The sequence below is a fragment of the Natator depressus genome, chromosome 2, assembly GCF_965152275.1.
Source record: "Natator depressus isolate rNatDep1 chromosome 2, rNatDep2.hap1, whole genome shotgun sequence".
In the NCBI taxonomy this organism is placed as follows: domain Eukaryota; kingdom Metazoa; phylum Chordata; order Testudines; family Cheloniidae; genus Natator; species Natator depressus.
In genome coordinates, this window is record NC_134235.1 from 169,754,782 (window position 1) to 169,782,110 (window position 27,329).

Below are 27,329 nucleotides of genomic sequence, written 5' to 3' on the forward strand. Positions count from 1 at the left end.
TCTTTATTAAACACAGACTTACTACTGGCTATAAGCCCTAAGCCAAAGCCCATCAAAATCAGTGAAAGCCCTTCATACACTTCCATGCACTTTAGATCAGGCCCAAAGAGTATACCACCCTAAACAGTCCTAATAGGTTAGGATGGCCTCCCTAGTGGGATAAAGCACTCAATTGGGACTTTAGATCTGAGATAAATTCTCAGCTCAGCCACAGCCCTCTTGTGTGACCTTGGGCAGGTCACTTAATCTACCCAGTGCCTCTGATCCCAATCTCTAAAATGGAGGTAGTACTTTCCTGTCTCACAGGGATATTCTGAAGAAATAAGTCCATTAATGACTGTAACATTCAAATACTACAGTGATGAGAGCAATATAAGTACTTAGATTGAAGTCAATGGACCATGCCTTATATTATATAGCGTATAGTGTTTGCAGAATCAAACTCAGACAGTTTTTGTCCCAGAGATCTTGCAATCTGTTATCCCAGAACTGTACTTCCTCACATCTTAATGCAATGCTTTTAAAACTGTTCTTTGCAGTCCCCCAGCTTTATTTAATAAACTTTCTTCCCCCCTCAAAATATCACTCTGCCCAAATCTAGTTCAAGAGAAATAAAAACCTAATGGGCTCTCCCACAATTTTCTCTTACCAAGTTGTTTTTTGTTACACACATCCAGTAATGACACTAACTAAAAAAATATGAAATATTCAAACATCAGCAACAGCTTTTCTGTATGATTTGCAACCCTTTTTCTGCACCTATTTCTTCTATGACTTTTTGTTTGTTGGCAGGGGTTGTGGTGGAAAGATGCTCTAACTTGATTTTACAGAGAGCAGAACTGGATCACTGCCACACTCTTCAGCATGCTGTTCTCAGGGGTTTTATCCTACACTATTATAGATGATGCAAGAAAATCTGAGTTGCCTTTGCTATTAAAGCACCCCTGTTCTTTTTGCAGCTGTTGTCCTTTTGCTGTCTTTCTTTACAGCTTGATTGTGGAGCTTAATATTTTCCCTTGAAAGATAAGTCTCCCATTCTTCCCTCCCCGCAAAAACAAAAATATAACATTTACAAGCCAGTGCAAATTCCTAGTGCCCCCAAATGGCCAAGAAATCACTCCACATGGTCTAGGGAGCCCCAGGCACTGTACGCGCACAAAATGCCCAATCAACGAGAAACGTAACATAACACTGTGCTAAAACCATCATGATGTGTGCGTGCGGGGTTAGTAACGCGTTCATGCAAGAGGAGAGAGCATAAATAAAAAGAGCTGCCATCTCTCTCTCTCTCTCTTTACAGCTTAGCCGGGGGGTGGGGGAACAAAAGTCTCAGAGGTGGGTGAGTGCCTGCAGTCAGGCATCTAAAATGCACAGCCCGGGAATTATCTCGCAGGGGCTGGGCACCTGCCGCTCCCACTGGAGTCCGCAGCAGCAGAGAAAGGTGCTCAGCCTGCGAGGACATCTGCAGTCTCACTCCCTGCCCCCTGCACGCATCCTCCCGCTCGCGGCCTGGGCTGGGCTGGCCACTCTCCCGCTCGCTCTTCCGGCTGCTGCTGCCGTTCTAAATCGATCGCGGAGCAACGGATCCGTGCCGGAATCGATGCCATCGCCGTTCCTCCCCTTCCCTTCTCCTCGCTTTTCCCCCGCCCAGGCACCTGCACGCGCCCGCCCCAGCGCCAGGCCCCCGCAGCAGCCGCAGGCAACGGAGTCTCAGGTACCCCGGCGCGAGCGCCCCGCTCCCAGCCCGCCCTTCTGCGCGCGCCTGCTGCAGGGGGCGCTGCACGGTCAGCTGCGCCTGCTGCTGCTTCCTAGGCTGAAACCCACGTGCTCCGCAGCCCCCGCTATTACTGCTGCCTCCCAGGCGCCTCTTGTCACCCTTTGCTTCCCTGGGGGTTGGGGGGGGGGGAGTGACCTACCCATTCCTCTCCTCCCCCCACAGTGGGGTACAGGCTCCTAGGGGAGAACGTCGCCCCCCTCGCCACACCTCTGCCTCCTCCTCTCCTGCCTTTCAGATCTAAACGTGGAGCCCCCCCTCCCAGTTTACTAGCCGAGTTTGCAGCTAAAAGCAGCTGTTTCAGCTCAGCAAACAGAGGATGCTCCTGGTTCCTCCTTCCCAGCTCCTGCTCGCTCTGCGTCGGCTTTAAGCTCTGGCGCCGTGTGGCGAAATGTATCAGGTTTTGGCAAGAGCCCAATGTGCCTGTGGCTTAATTCCCTCTCTCCCATTGAAACGGGCTCGCCCTGCGTGCTGCAAGTTACCCGCAGCTCAGCCGAAAACGCTTTTAAAGCTTTGTTTATTTCTTTGGAAAACAAATATTGGTCTGTAAATTTCCTCTGCTTAGAGTAAACTTGAACTGTGCTTTTTCAAGAATATGCCAGTAAAATAAGCGAGGTTTAATTGACAGCTGAGGTTTGCAAGAGCTTGGAATCTTTTTAACCCACCGTTTTCTGTGTTTTTGTTTTTTAAAAGCAGAAAGTTAATAAGCTATGGAGCGTGTGTTTACTCCGCTGGAATGTCTCCTTCCCACTGGTATTGTACCTCTTCTTACTGGTTAAATCTCTTTCAAGAGTCTTTACCCTGCAAATAAGTATATTTTGTGTGCACAACAATAAGAATTACGTTCTTGGTTTGAAGGACAGCTCGATTATCATCTATTATTTCAAAAGGTTAATAATATAAGGCCTAACATGCCCCTTCATTTGTTGCTAGTAGAGCCAGTTTGATGTTGTTGTGATGGGAATCATCCCTTGAGGAGGTAAAGAGAGGAGGTATATGTGGTAGAACTGGGGTACAAAGTTTAATTTAAAAATGTTTTAAACAGAGAGTTAAATTGGTGCTAGTGCCTGTGTATGCACTCCTATTTTGGTTTAAGATTGGCCTATTTCAGTTTAATTTAAACTGAATGCTCCCACAGCAGTGCTTTGAAGTGCGAGTGTGGTTGGCTGCAAGCACTGGGAGACAGCTCTTCCAGTACTTCTGGTAATCCACCTCCACGAGGGGATTAGCTCCCCATCACTCAGAGCCTGTCCACACTAGCGCTTTAAGGCGCTCAGACTTGCTGCGCTGAGGGGGGTGATTTTTCACACCCCTGAGCCAGCAAGTTAGAGCGCTATAAAACGTAAGTGTAGACCAGGGGTGGGCAAACTTTTTGGGCCGAGGGCCACATCTGGGTGGGGAAATTGTATGCAGGGCAGGGGGTCGGGGTGCGGGAGGGAGTGCGGAGTGTGGGAGGGCGTGCGGTGTGCAGGAACGGGCTCAGGACAAGGGATTGGGGCAGAGGAGCGGTGCGGGATGTATGAGGGGGCTCAGGAAAGGGGGCGGGCGGCAAAGCGGCCTTCACCTCCTGAAGTACGCGCCGGGGAGTACGAGGAGGGGGTTCAGGGCAGGGGTGCAGGAGGGGTGTGGGTGCGACAGGTGGCTCAGGGCAGGGAGATGGGTGCATGGGGGTGCAGGGTGCAGCAGGGGGCTTAGGGCAGAGGGTTGGGGTGCAGGAGAGGTGCGGGATGTGGCAGGGGGATTAGGGCAGGGAGTTGAGGGGTGGGGTTCAGGCTCCAGCCTGGCGCTGCTTACCTAAAGCGGCTCTGGGGTGGCAGCAGCACACACCGGGGCCAGGGTAGTCTCCCTGCCTCCCTGCCCTGGCCCCACGCCGTGCCGCTCCAGGAAGCGGCTGGCCCGACATCCCTGCGCGGCCCCTGAGGGAGCAGGGGGGCACAGGGCTCTGCGCGTTGCCCTTGCCACGCCTCCAGGTACCTTCCCCGAAGCTCCCATTGGCCGCGGTTCCCCGTTCCTGGACAATGGGAGCTGCAGGGGGCGGTGCCTGGAGGCAAGGGCAACATATGAAGCCCTGTGCCCGCCCCCTCCTCCCCCGGGGCCCCAGGGACATGGTGCCAGCCGCTTCTGAGAGCAGGGCAGGGCCCACGATGCCATGGGGGGCAGTCCCGCGGGCCGGATTCAAAGCCCTGAGGGGCCAAATCCGGCCCGCGGGCTGTTGTTTGCCCACCCCTGGTGTAGACATACCCTAAATGGAAATAAGATAAATGATTTAAACTGTAATAGGAGTGTTTACACAGGAATTTGCACTGGTTTAACTAAATCAGTTTAAAATACCACCTTTAGTTTAGTTGGTGAAATTTTCTCATGTAGACAAGGCCTAAAGCTGATGAGAAGACCGGCCTCTGGCTGGGGATCTTTGGATACATATTCTAATATCTTAGTGGATCCTTGGGATATGCTAGGTGAAGATCTTGCCTGGTACCTGCTCTGAAGCCACAAATGTGTCCTCACCAATTCTGTAAGCTGAATCTCCTTTTTTGGTTTGATTTTCCACTCTTATGTTGTTGTTGTGGCATGTTTTGCAATTTTGAAAATACATTATTAAATATCTCCTTACCCCGTGTGTGTATAATATATAAAAAGTGAAAGTACAAAAGTAACCTCTATGCTCTTTGTGGCAGGGACTGTGTCTTCATATATGCTTGTACAGTATTATTATTAATTATTATTGGTATTATCATAGCACATAAGAGCCCTAGTCATAGATCAGGACCCCATTGTGTGCAGTGCCTGAGACTATCTCTCATCATAACTGGATCCTTGGGAGTGCTATTGTAATATAAATATTAAATAATATTGCTGAAAAGAGTTGCTTTGGTAAAGGGGACTGAATTCTTTATTATGATGCTTTGGCTTTGCTGAGAGTGGTTATGACAAGGCGCATTCATTTAAGCCACCATGGGGTAGATGGATGGGAGGGGTGAGTGTATATAATCTTTGTGTGTGTGTGTATATATATAATACCAACAAGCAGATATATTGGAAAATAAGAATTCTAAAAAATTGTCATCTTTTTGAGTTTAATAAATCTATTAATCTGTTTCAAAATCTTAAAACAAAGCATTTTCTCTGTCAATATATTTAAACTTTTCCCCAGAATTTTTTTATGTTTGGCTTTATAACTTTACAAGTTTTTCCTTCTTGATCCAATTCAAGGACGGTTTAAAGTTACTAAAAAGGAAAGATTTACATGAACTATTCTTAATAAAAACAGATACTGGACAGCATAAGCGGCATTTATTTTGGGCACTGTTGGTCTTGGTTAGACAGGTGAGTGGTGTTTGGAGAGTTCATTGATTATCTTTTTCTAGTTGCACCATAATCTGATTTCTAAAACATAGCTACACAGTAAAAATGTTATTTGGTGCATCAAAAAAACCCTACGGGATTTAACGCTATCTATCTATACAGTAGAAGAGTGGGTATTTGTCACCATTTATTTTGTAAAACAGTTGCTGTGTGTAGGTATCTGTATGCAGTAGTCAATTTTACATGGTAGTGTATGGTAAGATACACCTAGATACCACAGATAAAGTCTTGTCCTCACTAGCAAAAGTTGCTTTGGTTTTCAATACTTTCACTGATATAATTCTATACCAATGTAGCATGTCCACATTACCATTCCTGACACAAGCCTCAGTGTGCTAACCCAATGGTTCTGAAACTTCACGACCCTGGTGTACAATTTCTGGAACTCAAAGCCAAGATTTGCAAACTGTGTATCTAAAACTAGGCTCCTAAATTAATATTTAGGTACCTGATTAAGTGTCCAGTTTTCCCACCACTCCTATTGGCTGTAGTGGGATATGTTAGTGCTCAGCATCTCTGAAAATCAGGGTGCCTAAATAGGGTAAACCCTGTCTGTGCAAGAGATTGCACTTTCTTGAGATCTGGTCAAGAATGTAGAATGAACTTCTGCAGGAACTTTGAAGCATAGCAAACCTCCATCTTCTGTGCCAAGTGCAAGGCTTACTCCTTTGACCTTGTCTTCACCAGCATATAAACACACAGCAGCATATATTATAATACCACCCAGCCAAAACAAAACACTACACTATATTCACAGGTTTCAGAGTAGCAGCCGTGTTAGTCTGTATCCGCAAAAAGAAAAGGAGTACTTGTGACACCTTAGAGACTAACACATTTATTTGAGCATAAGCTTTCATGAGCTACAGCTCACTTAATCGGATGCATTCAGTGGAAAAACTCACGAAAGCTTATGCTCAAATAAATTTGTTAGTCTCTAAGGTGCCACAAGTACTCCTGTTCTTTTTACTGTATTCACAGTAGCATAACCCTGGGGAGAGGATGAGAGAGAGAGAAGGAACTACATGTGGCTGATGTTAGTTATGTGGTTTAATGCACTTCTAGAAGGTGCTGAGATACTACCATGATGATGACTGTAGAAGATCCTGTATGGAACAGAATAAAATAAATATGGGCTTAGGAGCCAGACTTCAGGTACCCCATTTTGAATTCATTGGCCCAAAAATACTTGCTGTGCCAACTTTTGTAATTTTAATCAGTGTAGTTATAGTGGGTTCTTATTTTGGCAGTAATTTTAAATCAACACACATAGCACCTGATTGTGGCCCAAGTACCAAAGGTTTGAGAACTGCTCTTCAAAACCATTGTAGTCAAACCTCACAAGCTCTGAAGACAATTCAATAAAAAAGCTGGAGCACAATTTAAAATTGCAGAGGGGTGGACAGAAACTGTGCTATGTGCTTCAAAACAGTGTTAATTTGCTTAATGCCGTTTAAAATGGATAGTGAAGTAGAGCTTAAGAGCAGGACTGAAGTCTACAAAGCCTGGGAAAAATATTTTTTCTCTGTAAAATGAAACTGCAATGGGATTCATTACTGTATATGACTTGTAGATTATGAATTTCAGTGAGTGATAGGTCCATGCCAAAGCCCCATGTTCTTTTTGGGCCTGTGTTCGACGACCAAGATTCCTGCTCTATGTGGCACCCTAGTGCTAAATTCTAGGACAGCTATAGGTAAGTTAAAAAGGGAAGTTGTTATTCATTTAATTATTGAAGTGAGTAACACAATCAGTACGGTGCGCCTTGGATTAGTTATTTTCATAGTAAATTCAGATTTTTGTGTTTCATCCAAATTTTAATTTTTATTGCAGTGTAGTTGTATGCATTGTAAGAGCAGTACAGGAAAGGAATGGAGGAGCTGGAGGATATGACATGTGGCTGTGAGGTAGTTGACAACTTTTGATAACTGGAAAAGTGATGGAGGCGTTTGATTTTTGGGACCCAAGAGGATCGTTGAACTTTTTGGAAATGGAAAGAGGATGCATGTCCTCTTCTGCACTTCTGGTGGGCAGAAGTAAAGTTGGCGTTCGAGTTTCCTGGTAGGGCTTAAAGTCTTACCTCGCTACTCGTAGAGTAGATTCCTTCTTTCATGTTATCTAAATAACCACCTAACAGCAATGGATAAGCTCATTAACTGGATGTTTGTGATAAAGTGATCTGCAATGAAATTGTTAACCATGGCTGTATTTTCACTGCCAAAAAGGTGGTGGTGTTTTTACAGTTAGATAACTAACATATGATGGTTTTCCCACTGTAAAATCCTAATAGAGATATGATCTCTGTGGTTTCTGTCACAAAGCACTGACCTGACCTAGCTACATAAGAAAGGCCATACTGGGTCAAACCAAAGGTCCATCTAGCCCAGTATCCTGTCTTCCGACAGTGACCAATGCCAGGTGCCCCAGAGGGAATGAATGGAACAAGTAATCATCAAATGATCCGTTCCCTGTCACCAATTTCCAGCTTCTGGCAAACAGATGCTAGGGACACCATCCCTGGCCATCCTGGCTAATAGCCATTGATGGACCTATCCTCCATATATTTATCTAGTTCTTTTTTGAACCCTGTTATAGTCTTGGCCTTCACAACATCCTCTGGCAAAGAGTTCCACAAGATGACTGTGTGTTGTGTGAAGAAATATTCCCTTTTGTTTGTTTTTAAATCTGCTGCCTATTAATTTCATTTGGTGACCCCTAGTTCTTGTGTTTATGAGAAGGAGTAAATAACACTTCCTTATTTACTTTCTTCACACCAGTCATGATTTTATAGACCTCAGTTATATCCCCCATTAGTTGTCTCTTTTCCAAGCTGAAAAGTCCCAGTCTTTTCTCATATGGAAGCCGTTGGATACTCCTAATAATTTTTGTTGCCTTTTTCTGAACCTTTTCCAATTCAGATATATCTTTTTTGAGATGGGGCAACCATATCTGCACACACTATTCAAGATGTGGGTGTACAATGGATTTAGAAAGAGGCAATATGATATTTTCTGTCTTATTATCTGTCCCTTTCTTAATGATTCTCAGTATTCTGTTCGCTTTTTTTACTGCGCTGCACATTGAATGGACGTTTTCAGAGAACTATCCGCAATGACTCCAAGATCTCTTTCTTGAGTGGTAACAGCTAATTTAGATAATTTTATATGTATACTTGGGATTATGTTTTCCAATGTTTGCATTTATCAACATGGAATTTCATCTGCCATTTTGTTGCCCAGTCATCCAGATTTGTGAGATCCTTCTCTCGCTCTTCGCAGTCTGCCTGGGATTTAGCTATCTTGAATAGTTTTGTATCATCTACAGATTTTGCCACCTCACTGTTTACCCCTTTTCCCGGATCATTTATTAATATGTTGAATAGGACTAGGCCCAGTACAGTCCCCTGCGGGACACCACTATTTACCTCTCTCCATTCTGAAAACTGACCATTTATTCCTACCCTTTGTTTCCTATCTTTTAACCAGTTACCAATCTGTGAGAGGACCTTCCCTCTCATCCCATGTTTAAGAGTCTTTGGTGAGGGACCTTGTCAAAGGCTTTCTGAAAATCTAAGTACACTATATCCGCTGGATCCCCTTTGCTCACATGCTTGTTGACCCCCTCAAAGAATTCTAGCAGATTGGCGAGGCATGATTTCCCTTTACAATAGCCATGATGACTCTTCCCCACCAAATTATGTTAATCTATGTGTCTGACAATTTTGTTCCCTACTATAGTTTCAACCAGTTTGCCCAGTACTGAAGTCAGGCTTACCGTCCTGTAATTGCTGGGATCACCTCAGGAGCCCTTTTTAAAACTTGGCTTCACATTAGCTATCCTCCACTCATTTGGTACAGAAGCTGATTTAAATGATAGGTTATAGACTACAGTTAGTAGTTCTGCAATTTCACATCTGAGTTCCTTCAGAACTCTTGGGTGAATACCATCTGGTCCTGATGACTTATTACTGTTTAGTTTATCAGTTTATTTCAAAACCTCATCTAATGATACCTCAGTCTGGGACAGTTCCTCAGATCTGACACCTAAAAAGAATGGCTCATGTTTGGGAATCTCCCTCACATTCTCAGCTGTGAAGATGGATGCAAAGAATTAATTTAGTTTCTCTGCAATGGCCTTATCGTCCTTCAGTGCTCCTTTAGCACCTCGATTGTCCAGCGGCCCCACTGGTTGTTTAGCAGGCTTCCTGCTTCTGATGTACTTACAATTTTTTTTTTTTGCTATTACTTTTTGAGTCTTTGACTAGCTGTTCTTCAAATTCTTTTTTGGGCCTTCCTAATTATATATTTATACTTCACTTGCCAGTGTTTATGCTTCTTTCTATTTTCCTCACTAGGATTTAACTTCCACTTTTTAAAGGATGCCTTTTTGCCTCTCACTGCTTCTTTTACTTTGTTGTTTAGCCATGGTGGCACTTTTTTGGTTCTCTTGCAATGTTTTTTAATTTGGGGGTATACATTTAAGTTGAGCCTCTGTTATGGTTTCTTTAAAAAGTTTCCATGCAGCTTCCAGGGATTTCACTTTTTGCTCTGTACCTTTTTAGTTTCTGTTTAACTAACCTCCTCATTTTTGTGTAGTTCCCCTTTCTGAAGTTAAATGCTATAGTGTTGGGCTGCTGTGGTGTTTTCCCCGCCACAGGGATGTTAAATTAAATTATATTATGGTCACTATTACCAAGCGGTCCAGCTATATTCACCTCTTGGACCAGATCCTGTGTTCCAATAAGGACTAAATCAAGAATTGTCTCTCCTCTTTGGGTTCCAGGATTAGCTGCTCCAAGAAGCAGTCATTTAAGGTGTCAAGAAACTTTATCTTTGCATCCTGTCCTGAGGTGACACGTACCCAGTCGATATAGGGATAGTTGAAATCCCCCATTATTATTGAGTTTTTTATTTTAATGGCTTCTCTAATCTTCCTGAGCATTTCACAGTCACTATCATCATCCTGGTCTGGTGGTGGGTAATACATCCCTACTGCTATATTCTTCTTATTAGAGCATGGCATTACTATCCATAGAGACTCAGTGGTACAGTTTGGTTCATTTAAGATTTTTACTTCATTTGATTCTACGCTTCCTTTCGCATGTAGTGCCACTCCCTCACCAGTACGACCTGTTCTGTCCTTCCGATATTTTTGTACCATCTCCCCTTCCCCCACATCTGCCCTCCCACTCATACAGTGGGCCTTAGCTAGTTCATCTCAATGTAAAACTACAGTGCTTTGTCTCCACTAGGATTTTGCAGCAGGATAGCTAAGGTGCGTTAGTCATCCTGTCGTGGAAAACACATTTATTTTGGCAGTGAAGGCATAGCAAATGGTGATATTTAAAATGTCAGCAGCAGGCATCGGTTAATGCTCCATTGCAATGAATGGGAGGGGGAAAGTACTCAGTGGCTCTCTAGCTTTTTTTCTGAGGCATTCTGTTTCTGCAGACAATATTTCATTGATTTACATTTGTTTCACACTTGGAAAGTTATTTTTGCAACTAGGGGGCCTAGGTATTTTTTTAAAAATGAAAACTTAGATTCTGCAGCACAGCTGTTGGCGTGGGGTAGATTGTGTACATAGTCGTTCAAGTGTGATACAGCAAATGCACAGGGCTCATAACAGTTTGTTACATTACAGTTTGTGAATTCATTTTAAAAGCAGCTCTGTTTTCTTTGTTTAAAAGATCTAATGCCTTCTACAGCGTACCACCCTTTGTTTCCCTCCTATGGTTTGTTTATAACCTTTGCGTGTGGGTTGGTGATGTTGGTGTTGTGCCTAGGTTGCCCTTTGTGGGTTCTGCAGTGAGACTAGTTTAACTAAACTTTAACTACAGTGGACTTTGAGAGCTCCATACCGTGCCTTTGTCTCCTTAACATTGGTGTGCTGCTGTATGCTTTAAACAGGCCTGCACCTGATTAGTACTTGGAATCTTTGGGTAGTAGGGTTTGCTAGGTCCACTTACTCAGCAATATTGCTAACGTGGAGCACTGTATGCCATAGTCTACACTGGATTTCTGTTTGTTCCCACGTGTAATTCAAACTTAACTTTTTTGATGTACAAAAGCCCTTTCATCTACAGCATAAACGTTGACTTTATTTAGTTCTAAGGGGGCCCCGATACAGCTTTTGTCATTTTATAACTTCTGCCAGAGAAGGTGGATGAAAGAGAGAGACACATCCTCCATTGCCCAAGTCCACCAGCAAGGTAGCTCCCTGGTGGACACTTCCTTATTGCTCTTCTGCAGAGGGGAAGGCTCTGCATAGCAGAAAATCCTCTTACCTTGCTCTCTGTATCCTGGCCCACAGAGAGCTCCGTGAAACTATTTCTCACATCATGTGGGGAGTGTGAGACATTTGTGGGGGCTGTCTCCCTTATATCCTATTCTCCATACCTATTGTGCATCAGAACCACACCAGTTCCTGGGGTGGAGTTGGGGCTCGGATTTGATTCCTTCAGAAGAGGAAGTAACAAAAAGACGATGATTATTAGAAATGGCTTATGCCCCTAGAACGGTTTCCCTAATATTGGGCATCAAGAGGCATTTCTGCTTACACCATCAACTGTATCTCACCTTCTGTCTGTAAGTGTAACTCTCTTTACCCTTTTCATCAACTTGAATGGGCTTTGTGGTTTTATCAAGATGATTATTTTAAGTACCTCTTAAAACTTAAGTTTATATGGTTATAGTTGATGATATAGTTATTTCACTGATGTCTGGAATCACATTGTCTCCAGTTAAATGAGCCAAAGCTGTTTCAGCTTTAAAGGAATATCGCCAGGTAACTGCCTGTAAAGCTGAAATGTCCATTTATTGCAGGTAACCCTTTGCATCCTTTCCCGCCCCTTTCCCGCCCTCTCCATTTGAAACTAGAGCTTTGTTCTGTTAAAGCAAGGTCACCTGTATGTCACAAACAAGCCACAGGAGAGAACACCCCTCAACCCATAGCTTAATGTTGTGTATAATCCGGGGTAAACTATTTTCTGACAGAGAAAAGACAGGCAGGCCTGCACCTGATTAGTACTTGGAATCTTTGGGTAGTAGGATTTGCTAGGTCCACTTACTCAGCAATATTGCTAATATTGCATCAGTGGTTCTCAACCTGCGGCCCAGTCAGCACACAGATGCGGCCCATATGACCTCTTCAGGGCCATACAGGTAGTATTGGATGCTGCCCACAATGGTGAATAGGTTGAGAACCACTGCTATACATGGAAGTGATATAACCTGTGAATAACAATGTTTTTAATTGACAGTTGAATTATATGAGAATTTTACCATTCAAACAAGTGAATAGAAACTGTTTCTTTATGTTAATCTTTTTCAAAAAATGGGGTTAGGTGGGGCAAGAACATTTGTATTCGTCATCCTATAGCTCAAATGGGTAAAGGTAAGTTGCTAGAAACTGGGAATGGGTGACAGGGGATGGATCGCTTGATGCTCACCTGTTCTGTTCATTCCCTCTGAAGCACTGGCCACAGAAGACAGGATACTTGGCTAGATGGACCTTTTAGTCTGACCCAGGATGGCCATTCTTATGTTCTAAGTGGCTAGTCAAAGTTCAGGGATGGTCCAGTTGGGAGTAGAAATTGGTAATGGAGTCTGGTATTGTCTATGATGTAATCTTATTTATTTACAACGAATGTACAAAGTCCTGCTTCTCTAAACGCAGGCGGAACCACAAAATATGACCGCTTCTTATAGCCCTAAGCCTCTTTAGCCAGCACTAGACCCAAAACTGTCCACTAGGCTTCTCCAGGGCCTCCCCCTTCTTACAGGCTATTGCTTGGGCCTTGTGCTGACTTTCTTCCTGCCTCTGAGTCTTTCTCAGTTTCTTGTCTGCCCCCCCATCTCCCCAAGCTATACTTTTTCTACACACCCTCCTGATCAGAAAAACGCCAAGGGAAACCCTTTTCTCACACGTTGCTAGTTTCTGGGCAGACTTCATTGTGCCTGTTTTAGATGTGACCCTTTAAATATCTCTTACCACTGTCTTAAATGGAGGTCACGTTCACACACAGTTTTTAACAAGGTTTTAAGTTAACCCATAAAAATATTTTACCCAGCTCATAACAGTAACATAACAGGTTCTGCTGAAAGGACCAGGAGTCTTTGAAGCAAATGTGCTTTCAGAAGAGTATTGTCTTCCTTCCTTAGTCCTGGTGGTACCCTCCACAATGAGTTTTTAAAGATATATATTTTGTGGTTTCACAGCAGCCTTATTGTCAAATCATAAACAAACTGCATACAGGTTTCAGATACAAGTCCACATTTAGGCTTGATCTCCGAATATGGAAAACAATATAAGAAATTGCCTGTTTGCAAATACGAACCCAGTCTGAATAAAGTAGAAGCTGAATATGAAGTAGGAACACGTGGTAAATTGTTGCACAGGAAAAACTATACTAGGTGACTGGTCCAGGCTTGGAAGTCTTGGGTTCCAAAAATTACAAAACCCTCTATTCCTCCCACTGCCCCCAAAACCCTATACTTGTATTTGTGATCTGTTTTCAGCTTGTATATGTGAAGACAATTAGCCTAGGTTCAGTGCAAGTTTTTGAATAGGTAAAACAGTGGTTCTCAAAGTTTTGTACTGGTGACCCCTTTCACATAGTAAGCTTCAGAGTGCGATCCCCCCTTATAAATTAGAAACACTTTTAAAATATATTTAACACCATTATAAATGCTGGAGGCAAAGCGGGGTTTAGGGTGGAGGCTAACAGCTTGCGACCCCCCCCGTGTAATAACCTTGCGACCCCAGTTGAGAACCCCTAAGGTAAAATGTTGCACTTGATCACATTATGTTTGTTGATGTCCAAGTTTTAGACCAAAACCTAATACAAATATAATTCCTCACCCATTCACTGAAAAACACAGTATCCAGCTGCCATGTATGGTTGGTAATCCTCCTTCTACAGGCTTCCAGATTTAATAAGCTTATTAGGCATGGATCTAAGAGCCAGCCTTTTGCTAACAGCATTATTGATTGACAGCTTAGTCCAGAAAACGTTTTTCAATTGCTAGTGAAAATTTATCTCTATTTAACACACTAAAAGAAGCCTATCTTAAAGGCTTCCTTGGCAATTATTAAGGACAAAGACCAGTTAAAACAAAAAAAAAAATATAAAAAAAGAAAAGTAGTGGCAGATCTCACCCACCACAAAATACCGCAAGAAAACAAATATATTTATTCTGCATACAACCACCTAGCCCTACTGTCCACCTTTAAACATCCAAGTCTGATTATTTTGGCCTATGTCTTTCTGTAAATTGGGAGTGATGTTTAAATACCATCTTTTACATGCATATGTATTCCAGCATTTGTATGGGAATAGATGATTCTACCCAGAAAAGTGACCTCCATATTTGATGAATGCAAACAACTATGTTAATGCATTATTAAGTTTGCATCGTTAAAAAGTTAGCAAATTGAAAAGTTAAATTTTCTTCAGCAACATTCACTCAACTATGCTATATATAGATAGCTACATACAACATTTTTGGAATGCTGTTATATTTGTTTCTTGCCCTATACGGAATTGCTAGTAAGAGGCTCTTGCTGTCGTTTCCTGGGATTGATTGATTTTTTTTAAACACCAGCAGCATTTTCTCAGTAGAGTGTCCTGCCTTTGTAACTTGTCTTCATGGATTGTCTGCCAGAATCTATATCTGGAAGGCTTCGAGGTATGATGTAAGGCATGTTTGTCAGGCCACATCCACCCTCTGATTGAAATCCATGGGAATAGAGTCAGTAACTTCAATGGGAGCAGGATTTTGGTCTCTTCTGTTTAATTTTTTTTGCTGACTCCTCTTTTTTTTTAGGATTTTCCTGGGGTTTTTTACTCTTATTTTTCTTGTCTTCTCCCCCAACAAATTATTCTTTTTGGCAGCCACAATGGGAGTAGAATAGTTGGAAAAAGTGTATGATTGTAATTTGTGTCAGAAATACTTAGTTGCTTCTTTGATAAGAGTTGGACGTATTTCTTTTTTAAAAATGGGTAAATATTGTTTTAGCAAAAGATGTTACTGTTGGGAGTTGCTGATGTATAAGCACAGTAGGAAACTTCCTATAGAAAGAGTTAAAGGCACCACATGCTGTAACCACAGTCCGATGAAGTGAGCTGTAGCTCATGAAAGCTTATGCTCAAATAAATTGGTTAGTCTCTAAGGTGCCACTAGTACTCCTTTTCTTTTTGCGAATACAGACTAACACGGCTGCTACTCTGAAACCTCTCCTTTGGATGGGCACTGCAACCTTTCCTGAGGTTTCTTTGTGTTGCCGGATGGCCACACAACAGGAGAGTAATTCTTCAGGCTCACCTTTTTGAGACCTGGTGCTTCTTGGCATGTGGTTTTGCCTCGGGGTTCTTTGGTGAAAAAAACCCCAAGGCTACAATACCAGCTTCTGCTGGCATAGCTGTGTCAATGAGGGGTGTCAAGAGGAGTCATCCCGGACCGACATAGCTGTGCCAGGAAAAAGCCCTTAGTTTAGATACAGTTATGCTGGCCAAACTGGGCTTTTGTCGGTATACACTCTATCCACACTAGGGGCGCTTTGCTGGTGTACATAGTGTAGACATAGCCTCAGGAAAACAAACTGTGTTAAATAGGAGAACTAGGGAGACAGGGCCCAAGGGAGCTGCTTCTTGGCAGAGACTTGAAACGTGGTACTTTAGTTGAGGTTTCTGCCTTTGTGTAGTTTGTGACCATCTCTGTTCCTTTTCAATAGAATTTGAGTACACTTTGTAACTGAACAAATTACACTAGGTAAAAAAACCTTGATCCTGTATCTGATTTTTCCTCTGATGGGAAACCAGCAAGCCCCCCAAATCAGCCACCACTCACTAAAGAGGCAACAATATATTTAATATGGCTTCATTAGTTTTGTTGAGAGAACTGTAATGTTTGAATTTCCTGACATTTTTGCCGTTAAAATTAACGGGCCTGACTTACCACCTCATTAGTCTAGTTTTAAGCTGGTGTAACTGATTTAAGTGGTTTAAAACTGGAATAATGAGGCCCAACTCTGTCATCTCATCCTTGACCCAAAATTTAGGTTCTGAAAAAAACAAGCTTTTACAAAACCAATAGTAATAATTCTGTGAATGTTTTCCTTTAAATTGTAAGGGAAAAATTGTTGATTATCATATAGGCTTTTGCTTGAAGTCTTTGAAACTGAAATTTTGTAGCAATGAGAATCCGAAAATGAAACAGACCGCGAACAAAAGCAAAACTGACTTTGTTCATTTTTTTTCATTGTCCAAGCGGAGAGAAATACAAAGTAAATGTAAAAGCATAAACAGGGAAGAGTGAACTGGAATTTGAAAAATGTCATCAGGGTTAATAATCTTTAGTAATTGTTATTAATAAACATTATTTCTAAATTGACACTTCCTTTAAATTCTCAGGGCCAGAGTGTAATGTTTCCCTCTCCACTTCCAGGACCTCAAGAGCAGGGCTGTAAACAGGCTGACTCCCTCTTCAACAAAGCACACAGACCTTGAGTTAGGGCCTGATCCTGAACTCAAGGGGAGCTCTACCATTGATTTCAATAGGTCTAGGATCAAACCCTTAATGGCCAGACTCACCTCGTTCATGGGGTTTTGTGTTGATAGTAACTCAAAAACAATAGTACAATGTAAGCTTTAGCCTAAGCTTCCTGCTTGAACTTGCTTCTTTTTTGGGTTTCCCCTAGAATCTGCTCTTCCTAGCTCTTCAGTGGTTCTCTTTATGTCCTGATACAACACAGTTGTGCCCACCTACCAGCATGACTCTTAATTCAGTGTTTTATCACTTGAGCCTGTGGGTCACTGAAAAGAAGGACCTTCTTTTCTTCACATTCTTAGTCTGCTACCCTGTTACAAGGTCACAGTTTCAATTCTTAAATTTATGGGGACTAATCCAAATCCAAGTGAAGTTGGTGTAACTGGTTCTATAGAGCTGCAGTTTCCTAGCAAGCCTGATGTCACAATGTCCCCCCAGAGGCTGCTGAAGGACCAAAACAAGGCAGAAACTGCTGCTACACAAGTGCCCTTTCATGCATCCTCTACATGCATCCACTTTCATGCATCCTCTAGTATGGGCTATGGCGCTGCTGAAGTATTTGACAGTTGCCATCTGCTTGTTGTCCCATCTGGATAGGGTAATACTGAGCTGGTTGTAATCTGGGACTGGAGGTTGCTTGATGGTAATGGCCAAAGACTTAGTTTTATCTGGATTCATAGCCATGTCAGTGTGCATTGCTTCTTGCCTGACCAGATTGACCTTCAGCTCCAGCGATTCATCAAACTGAACCAACAAGACAATGTCACTCACGTATTTGAGATCTCAAAGCAGAATGGGTGTTCAGCTCAAGGCCATGGGCAGTTGAGTTGACTCATCAGATCCCTTACATTTGCTCGATGCACTAAATGAAAGGCTTCCAGGGTCAGTATGTTCATGTCATGAGGGTGTTTATGCTGAAGATGACCATTTGTGAGAATCTGGTCAATTGTATATACGCTGTGTTCGTACTGTATATAATTATTTATAATATAGTAGTGCTTAGATCAAGGACAGAAGTACTTAGGTGCTGTACAAACACATAGTGAGAGAAATCTGTACCCTGAAAAGCTTGCTGTTTAAATAGGCAAGTGTAATGGGGTTCGCTCACCACTCTGGCACCTCCTGCTGGCTGTCTTAGGAATTAGCTCTGCATGTTAGTGCACCCTCTTTGGGTGGTGCTTCGCTGGTGTCACTCCTGCTCTAGGACCTACATCTCTCCCTGAACCACGGCGTCCTCTTCAGCTACACAGCCCTCTGGCTGTGCCACACACTGTGTCCCCCCACTGGGGGACCTGCAGTCGGCTGTTCAGCCACTTCCCTTAGTGGCTACTGCAGCAAATTATCTGGCCATTTCCTTGAGGCCTCAGCATCCTCTTTGGCCTTGCCTCAGGGCCTCAGACTGCCAACCCCAGCAGACAGCCTAGTTCCTGCTCGCAGCATTGCTCTGTCCAGGGTGTTGGCAGTTCTCTCTCCTGTCCAGAGACACAGTCCTCCCTCCCTGGGCTCCCGGGAGAGCCAGCTTTTGTCCTGCAGCTCCCTTTTTATGTGGGCCTGCTTGGCCCTGATTAGCTGCTCCCTTCAGCTTTTCTCTGATTGTTTTGTATGAATGTACAAATGTTTTAAGATTTGTAATCTGAAGGGTTGGATCACAGAAACCCCCTTGGGATTGCCACCTCATGTGCCAAGATTACTTCTGCTCTGCTTTCCTGCCCTGTCAGCTTAGGACTTCAGTGCCCTGCCTGGTTTGAGCCAGACCCGCTAGCCTGCTGCAAACCCAGACCCAGGTTTGAACCATTTCCCCTAACAGCTCTAGCCTTAACTGAAAGCAGCTTACAGAAGTGTGCCTGTCTTTAACATGCAGATGCCCAACTCCCAATGGGGTCCAAACCCCAAATAAATCCGTTTTACCCTGTATAAAGCTTATACAGGGTCAACTCATAAATTGTTTGCCCTCTATAACACTGATAGAGAGATATGCACAGCTTTTTGCCCCCCCGCCCCAAGTATTAATACATACTCTGGGTTAATTAATAAGTAAAAAGTGATTTTATTTAATACAGAAAGTAGGATTTAAGTGGTTCCAAGAGGTAACGGACAGAACAAAGTGAATTACCAAGCAAAATAAAATAAAACATGCAAGTCTATGTCTAATCAAACTGAATACAGATGATAACCTCACCAGTTCCAGTAAGCTCTCTTTTACAGACTAGCCTCCTTCTAATCTGGGTCCAGCAAGCACTCACACCCCTGTGGTTACTGTCCTTTGTTCCAGTTTCTTTCAGATATCCTTGGGGGTGGAGAGACTGTCTCCTTGGCCAGCTGAAGACAAAATGGAGGGGTCTTCCACGGGCTTAAATAGACTTTCTCTTGTGGGTGGAGACCCCCTCCTCTCTCCTATGCAAAATCCAGCTCCAAGATGGAGTTCTGAAGTCACCTGAGCAAGTCACATGTCCATGCATGACTCTCAGTTTTTACAGGCAGAAGTCATTGCCCACATGGTATCTTGAATGTCTCCAGGAAGACTTCTTATGTGGATTGGAGCATTCCAAGATGCATTGTTCCTTAAGTGCTTCTTGATTGGCACTTAACTTTGCAAATTCCTTTCTCCAGGAACTGACCAAATGCATCCGATGAAGTGAGCTGTAGCTCAGGAAAGGTTATGCTCTACTAAGGTTATTTAGAAATCAAGCCAGTACACGGCCAATATTCATAACTTCCAATACAAAAATGACACATGCATACAAATAGTTTTAATAGATTCAGTAGATCATAACCTTTACATAGATATGTTACATGGCCTATGTAGCCTAGAACATATTCCAGTTATGTCATATATATTCATAAACATATTTCCATAAAGCCTTATGGGGGGCACCATCACAGTTGCCCTTGGGTCTCTTTGCATTAGTTTTTCACCCTGTCCCAGGGCATTCCCTCAGCTACTCCATTGTGCCACACTGTCTAGCCTATTTCTATCACCTAATGGTCATAAACTTGCCCAGGCTCTTTTCCTTTCACCATATGTATCTTTTATTCCTGTGGACTTTTACACACTGAACGTGCCACAGGCATCTTGTAGCAGGAGCTTTCCATGCAGCCTCTCTCCTCAGCACAGCTCACCTTCTAAGCTTCTCCTCTGAGCTCTCCTTGCTTCCTGTCCTACTTATATCATTAGCCCAGTGATAATCACCCAGGTGCTCATAATCCTCCAACAAAAAGTACTGAATTGCTTCTGTAGCCTTTTCTGTGCTGCAGTAAGTTCAGTGATCAGGGTGCCACTAATAGTACTCTGTCACTCCCTTTCCATTCCTATCCGCATGGTTAATCTTTTTGCAGGAGAGTATGTCTGTTGTGCACAAAGCATTGGTTAGAAAAAATATAAAATCTAGGAGTCCAATTGTTTGTCCAGTGGGGAAAGCTGTAGAAAGCAAAGTGGGAGGAACACTCATGCATGAAAAAGGTTTGCAGGATCAAGCTTTACATTAGATTGTTCTGCTCTCTGAATTTCCATTTTTAAGACTTAGAGACTAAGACGATACATTTTGACTTGCTTTGTCCAGACATGATTTCTAACTGAATTAATCAGAGAGATAAAATTAATCAGAGATAAATATGTAAATATATCAATTACTGAGACTGTGTCCGAGGCTCCATGTGATCAAAGTAAAGTTTGAAATATGGGAAGGTATGGTGAGGTGCACCAGATGGCAAAATCTCCTGAGGTAAATTCACTTTAGCACCACTGCTACTGATAGTCAGCATTTACGTTGCAGATTTGCATACATTAGATAGTATCTAGAGCAGTGGCTCAAGCTTTCCAGACTAGTGTACCCCTTTCAAGAGTCTGATTTGACTTGTGTTCCCCCAAGTTTCAGACAAAAAGACAAAAAATACAAAGGTGTCACAGCACACTATTACGGAAAAATTTTAGTTTCTACTGACTTCACTAGGGCTTTTTATGTAGCCTGTTTTAAAACTAGGCAAATATCTAGATGAGTTGATGTACCCCCAGAAGACCTCTGACATGTACCTCTGGTTGAGAACCACTGATCTAGAGTAATAAATGCTTTGAAGGAGAGTGTTAGATAATAGACTGCTGGTTCATGGGTTCTGTTATGCATATAGTGTTATAAATGAATCTTTGTATTATAACTAGAGTGTCAGCAAAGTTGCTTGTAAAGAGTCTGACTGCACTTTTCTGGGACATCCTCTCTAGATTTCTAAATGGGACATTGAGCAAATAGAGAAAAAAACATCCTTTACAAAATCCTTCCTAAAGTTTACAGTGATCCTAGTGCATTCTCGGATGGGACTCGGAGGGTGAAAACTGGGAAAACGCTCATTGACTTCAGTAGAGCTAGGATGTGACCCTTAGAGTTTACAGTGTGAATGAATATTCCCACAGCACAGACATAGTCAATGCTGCTTATATAATAATGTACCGCTCTAAGAAGTCACAGTGTCTTGATTTAAGGGGCTCCCAGTGAGCTGGGACATAACAGTTATCTGTAAGATCTGCCGTTGTGATCATGTTATCCATAAACTAAACTGGTACAAGGGAGGGTGAGTAAAGTGAATGATTGGCCTCTACTTAGCTTAAGGTCATAATTGGTGGCAGCACAAAGCAATACTTGAAGGGAGGTACATGATGGACTTCTGTCCCATGGAAAATTCTCATGAATTAGGTGTGGTTTTAAAACAGCTGAGTCAACCTTATCTCAGAGTATTCATATTTGGTTTTTTTATTGCTTTTGCTTTTCTTTTCTGTCCTTTTTTTAAATAAAAAACAAACAACCCCCACCCCACCTTACCTACTAAATGTAACAAAAAGACTATTATTATTAGAAATGGCTTATGCCCCAAGAACGGTTTCCCTAATATTGGGCATCGAGGCATTTCTGCTTACACCATCAACTGTATCTCACCTTCTGTCTGTAAGTGCAACTCCTAAGTAGGTGTGGCAAATGTTAATGGTTGGCAGTCCACAAAATGGGGCTATGGTTACACTACAGAGCTTACGTGTGGATGCGTTAATAAGATGGGAGAGAGCTCTGCCATCAACTTAATTACTCCAGCCCCTGCGAGTGGCAGCCTGAGTGACATAATTTGTATTGACTTAAACTGTAGTGCATACATAACCTAAAACACATCTGGAAAGAGAGAGAACGCTTTCAGAACTGCTGTATACCATGAAGCTATCACACATTTTTGGAGTAGCCAGAATTATAGGTGATTTCACTGGGGATGGGAAGCAAAGCCTCTCTCCTGGCACCTTTACGGACGGATGTACATGAATGTAGAGGACAAGGGATAATGTCAGAGAACAGAATTTAAACAAAAATGAAAGGTTGTAGGAATGAATACAGGCAACAGTTAAGTGATATGAGGAATGGTATTAATTTGCTGGATGGCAAAGGCCAAATTTTTTTTCTTAAAAAAACCCCAAACAGCTAAAAGGACAAAAAAAGACATTTTGTTCTTTGGGAGGTATATAGAACTAGCTTCCTAATTATTTTTGACATTTTGTCATTCGTGCTATGAGCTTCCTCAGAGGATAGAAGTAAATAGCCAGTCTCCTCTGAGAGCACAGCATGAACTGTATGTGTTTAAGGTCTGAAATGTGCTAGCATAGGCACCAGATCCTAAAATAATGCTGGCATGTTTCCAAAATAAGACAGTTGGGAGCAATAGGAGTTATACAGTGTAAGGTAGGGCGCAGATAGAGTAGTTCCACTGAATTGATACATGCAAATTTTTCAATGTGAAGTTTTGGAGGAAAAATAATGGATGTTCGTGGTCATGAAGGATTACATCTCTAGCTATGGGTAGCTGAGGAAAACAAACTTGCAAAAAGCCAGCGGAACGGTGGTCAGGGGCTTCTGACAAGTAATATGTACCATCAAATACTGACAAATATCATGACAGATAAGTGGGTAAAGCAGCAAGAGGGAAGCTCAAGAGCATGAATCTGGATCATTTTGTAACCTGTTAGTTAGTGTTTCAGCACGTTTAACCAGTGTTCCATCGAATATATATATAATTTGATTTGTATGAAGCCTATATGCTTTTGTTTGCTCTGTTTAGGCCCCAGTATTGAAATAAGCGGCACAAAGACCTCCAGGTCTTCATAGAACCCCACTGACTTCACCTAGGGTTCCATTTGGACACAGGGGTTTTTCATTTACGTTTCTTTTTAAATATTCAGGTGAATTTTAAATTTTCCACTAAATTTATCTGTTTGGCTCATCAGCTCTTGAAGCAATCCCTTATCCTGTGATAGTGATGACATAATTCTATTGTAGATTATAACATCTCCTTCCACCCCTGTGAATGTCACCATGAGGAGCAAGGCCAATTATTCTTTTTGTATTAAAGTTGAACAAGTGTGATGCGGAAAAACAGCAATTCCACCAAAGTTCTTTTTTTATTTCAAGCCAATCCGTTGTGCATTTTGTTTTGGCTGCTGCTGTCTGGTCATGATGCAGCAGAATTGTTGGACAAAAATCACAAGAACTAGTTTAGGGAATTACATAGTATTATGGTGAAAGGTTCAACTTCTTTGCTGTGACCTGTCAGAATTTAATTGACAGTTGTGTTGATGGTGCCCAGCATGGAATAGAATGCAACTGACCACATCTGGATTGATCCAGGTGTAGTAAAAGAGATAGAAAATTGTTGTGTCAGTATAGCACAGAGAAAGATAAATGTTTGGAAACTCGTATTGAATTAGAATTTCATTTTTATACAGTAGAATCGTAATAACCATTTTGTTTATATACTGATGCAGCATGGTCTGATGGATGATACTGTGTGTCAAGTGTACTTTACCACTGTATTGCTGTGTGAACTTAAGCAACTCATTTAGGCTACATATACATTGTAAATGAAAGTGTAATTATAGCACAGGTAAGAATAGTAGTGAAGGCATAGTGGCACCTACTCAGCATGAGCTCCTTGCCTCAGTACAGCCCACTGAGGACCCTGGGTATGTATTTCAGTTTCGGACCTGTGCTGAAGTTTGTGCTGCCATGTCTTCACTGCTGTTGTTACCTGCACTAGCTGGATTAAAGCTGGCATGGGTCTGTGTCCCTGTACTATACTCACACCTTTTCTGTGCATCAGTTGCCCCACAGGCAAAGTGTATTTTACCCACCTTTGTAAATGTATTGGAGATGTTTGGATGAAAAGCTAGATATTATTATTAGTAGTAGTAGTATTAAACTAATAGTATAATTATGAACATGAGTGTTATTCTGTGGCATTTAAAACATCCCTGTAGTATTAGAATGGGGTGGTCAAACGTTTTGGCCCAAGGGCCACATCTGGGAATAGAAAATGTATGGCTGGCCATGAATACTCACAAATTGGAGGTGGGATGTGGGAGGGGGAGAGGGCGCTGGTTGGGGATGCGGGCTCTGGGGTGGGGCCAGAAATAAGGAGTTCAGGGTTCAGGAGGGGACTCCAGGCTGGGGGGGGGCTGGGGATGAGGAGTTTGGGGTGTAGGAGGGTGATTTGGGCTGGGATTGAGGGGTTTGGAGGGCGGGAGGGGGATCAGGGCTTGGGCAGGGGGTTGTGGCGCGGGGAGAGGCTTGGGGGTACAGGCACCAGGCAGCGCTTACCTCAAGCGGCTCCGAGAAGCAGCGGCATGTCCCTTCTCCGGCTCCTATGTGGAGGCATGGCCAGGCAGCTCTACATGCTGCCCAGTCTGCAGGCACCGCCCCTGCAGCTCCCATTGGCCGTGGTTCCTGGCTAATGGGAGCTGTGGGGGCGGCACTTAGGGAAGGGGTAGCATGCAGAGCTGACTGCCGCTACGCATAGGAGCCAGAGGGGGGCCAGGCCGCTGCTTCCGGGAGCCACGCAAAGCGGCCCCTGGCCCTGTTCCCTGGCTGGAGCGCCAGAGCGGGGCAAGCCCAAGACCCTGCTCCCCAGAGGGAGATTAAAACATCTGGCGGGCTGTAGTTTGCCCACTCCTGTATTAGAACACTGCTAATTCAAAGTCACTGATAAAAAATTCTACATCAGTTCATGGATCAAAAAAAAAGACTTTTTTTCAAAATTGAAGACATTGAAATTGCAATATGTGGTAGTGAAGAAAGAGCATGAGTTTTAAACATATGAAGATAGTCACACACTTAAAGCCTGGGAGAAGCCGAGCACTAGCAGCTCCTATTGAAGTCAGTGGGAGATATGGGTGCATAGTACCTCTAAGGATCAAGTGCCAACTCTGGGAATAATCAGGATCTTTAATAATCTTAAGTTTTTTGTGCCTAGTTGAATGTAAACCAATGCAGTGATAGCTTAGCCTAATACAGCACACCTAACAAGGTGCAAACTTCTGTGTAAAATGGGTGTTGATTCTGAAGGCTAACAACAAACATTTACATGACCCTGTTATAAATGCTGATTGTTTTTTGGCAGAAACATCCAACTACTTTTAAGACAGAGTGGAGTTGGGATTGGGGATGGAGTTTCACCCCTTATTTTCTCCCTCTTATCCCACTTCCTTCCATTGTGTCCTCTATTAAATCTGGCATTTAATTTCCTTAAAAACAAAACCAAAGAGCCAGAAAGTTGGAGTTCTCACTCCTAAGTATGTGTTATTAACATGTTCAAGAGAGCAGATGTGACTGCGCTTATTCAAACATGTAAAATAGGAATAATTTTATCAGCCAGTATCTTTATAAAATTTCAACAGGAACACATTAGGTCCCTTGGCTTTTTCGTTTGCCAGGAACTTGATGGCTTCCCCAATCTTGCCTGATTTAATTTCTGATTCCAAAACTCTGATTTCTTCATCAGATGGTATGGGGATTATAAAGTCCATTTCTATTCTAAAAAGTGGTTATTTGAAAACAGAACCACCTTCTTACTGAATATATCTGGTCCCTTTGTGAGTATTCAGGGTCATACTTGCTTTCTATGAGAAACAAAAATAGCCTACTAGCTAACCCTTTAGGGCCAGCTTAGAAAACACTCTTATCTTAAATTGTGTTCCCTCTTGGTGTCCTCAGTAGAACTGTTTGCCAAATTTCAAACATTGTACTTCTGTGTACAGCCATAGAACCCAGTGAGTAGAGCCCTTTGTTTTTTGTCAAGGCGAAATACAAAATAAAATGAAAACCAGAGGATAAAACAAAATGCTGCTATGCCGGGAGTGGGTGGCCAAACTTCAATGAGTGGCGCTGTGATCTAGTGCGCTGAGTTGCTGCACTGTTAAGGTTTGGCTTGCTCCCCTTGTCATGACGGGGGATGGGTGGGCCAAACACTTTGTGACCCAGAGCAAGGTTTGCAGCACTGCTCAGGTTTGACCTGCCTGCCCCCGATCATGAGGTGGGGGCAGGCCAAATCTAAGTGGCGACATGACCCTGTGCGCTGGATAATAATACCTGGAGAAGGGAGTCGGGGCCAGCTGTACGGGACAGGAGCCACCAGTATGGGGTGGGCTCACTTGTCAGCCCTTTCCACCCCAGGACCTCCCCTCCTCACTGCTCCAGGCTCTCTCTGCAGACCCTCCATTCTCTCCTCACCAGGAATTTTTCAAGAATCTCATTTCATTTAGTTTAGTTTATCACGTGGGGGTGGGGAGCGGGTTAAAATGAAATTTCTGAAAAATAAAATGAAAAATTACCAAAAAAAAAAAAAAAGATTTTCACAGGGCTGTACCAATTAGTTTACATGGGAGTTATTTAGGGCATAATTTGAAGAAATGGGGTTATGTAGGTGTAACATCATTTGGCCAATAACATCTCTGATGGTGCTTGGGAAGGAAAGAAACCAGAAAACCAGGAAAGAAACTACTATACAAGCTGTAGGTATTATTATTAAATCATTATTTTAAATCATGTTTCAGATTAGAATTTTACCCAGTTACTCCTGGATTGAGCCCAATAACATGGGTTAGACTAAAGCGTTTTTTTCAGTCCTCAGGAGACTAAATTGTTGTTGTGTGGAACAGGCGGAGAACAGGAGAAACTAAGGTGCCACCAAAATTCAAGGCCCCTGCAATGACAGGGAGTTGATTAAGTGGGATATGCCCAGATAATCCTGCGCTCTGTGATGCAGACAAAGGTTAAAAACTGCCAAGGTCCCTGCCAGTCTGACCTGGGCGGAAATTTCTTCACAAACCAAAATTTGGCACGGAATTGGACCATAAGCGTGTGAGCAAGACACCCCAGCCAGGATTCTCTACACCACCTCAGGGCAGTGGTCCACCCCTCATCCCCATCCCCTTTCCAGCTGTGGCCAATTCCTGATGCTTCAGAGGAAGATGGAAACGAAAACCAAAAAACCCAGAATACATCTAGCCAACTGGGCATCAGGGGAGCAAAATCCTTTTGGACCCCTGCAATTACAGGTTTTGTCTTAATGCAGAGCTGCAAGGATTGTGAGTAAGCTGAAGACAAGGTACAGCTTTCAATTCTTTCCATGGCCAAGGAAGGGAGAGAATGGGACAGGGGGGTTTGTAGACTTCAAGGTCAGAAGGCACTGACCACAACCTTCCAGCCTGACCCCCACATACATACACATAGGCTGTAGAATTTTTCCCAGAAGCTGTATTAAAATTTGTCTTTTAGAAAGATCTGGAATCTCAATTTGAAGACTCCGAGCAGGGGCGATTCGACCACATCCTCTGATAAGCTGTT

The 27,329-nt window shown here is 42.9% G+C and overlaps 1 protein-coding gene and 1 long non-coding RNA gene across 8 annotated transcripts in view; one reads left to right on the forward strand and one right to left on the reverse strand.

Annotated features, from left to right (window-relative positions):
* Positions 1 to 2,016, reverse strand: part of LOC141982849 (uncharacterized) — a 31,728-nt gene extending 29,712 nt beyond the window's left edge. The window contains exon 1 of the long non-coding RNA XR_012638232.1: positions 1,917 to 2,016. This is a non-coding gene — a long non-coding RNA (uncharacterized LOC141982849). The remainder of the gene's footprint in view (positions 1 to 1,916) is intronic.
* The window catches only part of TPK1 (thiamin pyrophosphokinase 1), a 568,487-nt gene that overhangs the window by 79,817 nt on the left and 461,341 nt on the right, over positions 1 to 27,329 (forward strand). Inside the window, exons 1-3 of one of the 7 annotated variants that reach the window (XM_074945276.1) lie at positions 1,362 to 1,714; positions 2,468 to 2,527; positions 5,046 to 5,101. The exons of 1 other annotated variant lie outside the window; for it this stretch is intronic. In XM_074945276.1, coding sequence (XP_074801377.1) covers positions 1,367 to 1,714; positions 2,468 to 2,527; positions 5,046 to 5,101 — 464 coding nt within the window. In that variant the 5' untranslated portion in view covers positions 1,362 to 1,366. Of the gene's footprint in view, positions 1 to 1,361; positions 1,715 to 2,152; positions 2,317 to 2,467; positions 2,528 to 5,045; positions 5,102 to 27,329 lie in introns of those variants that run through there. 5 more of the 7 variants (XM_074945277.1, XM_074945274.1, XM_074945278.1 and 2 more) reach the window with 5 other exon arrangements.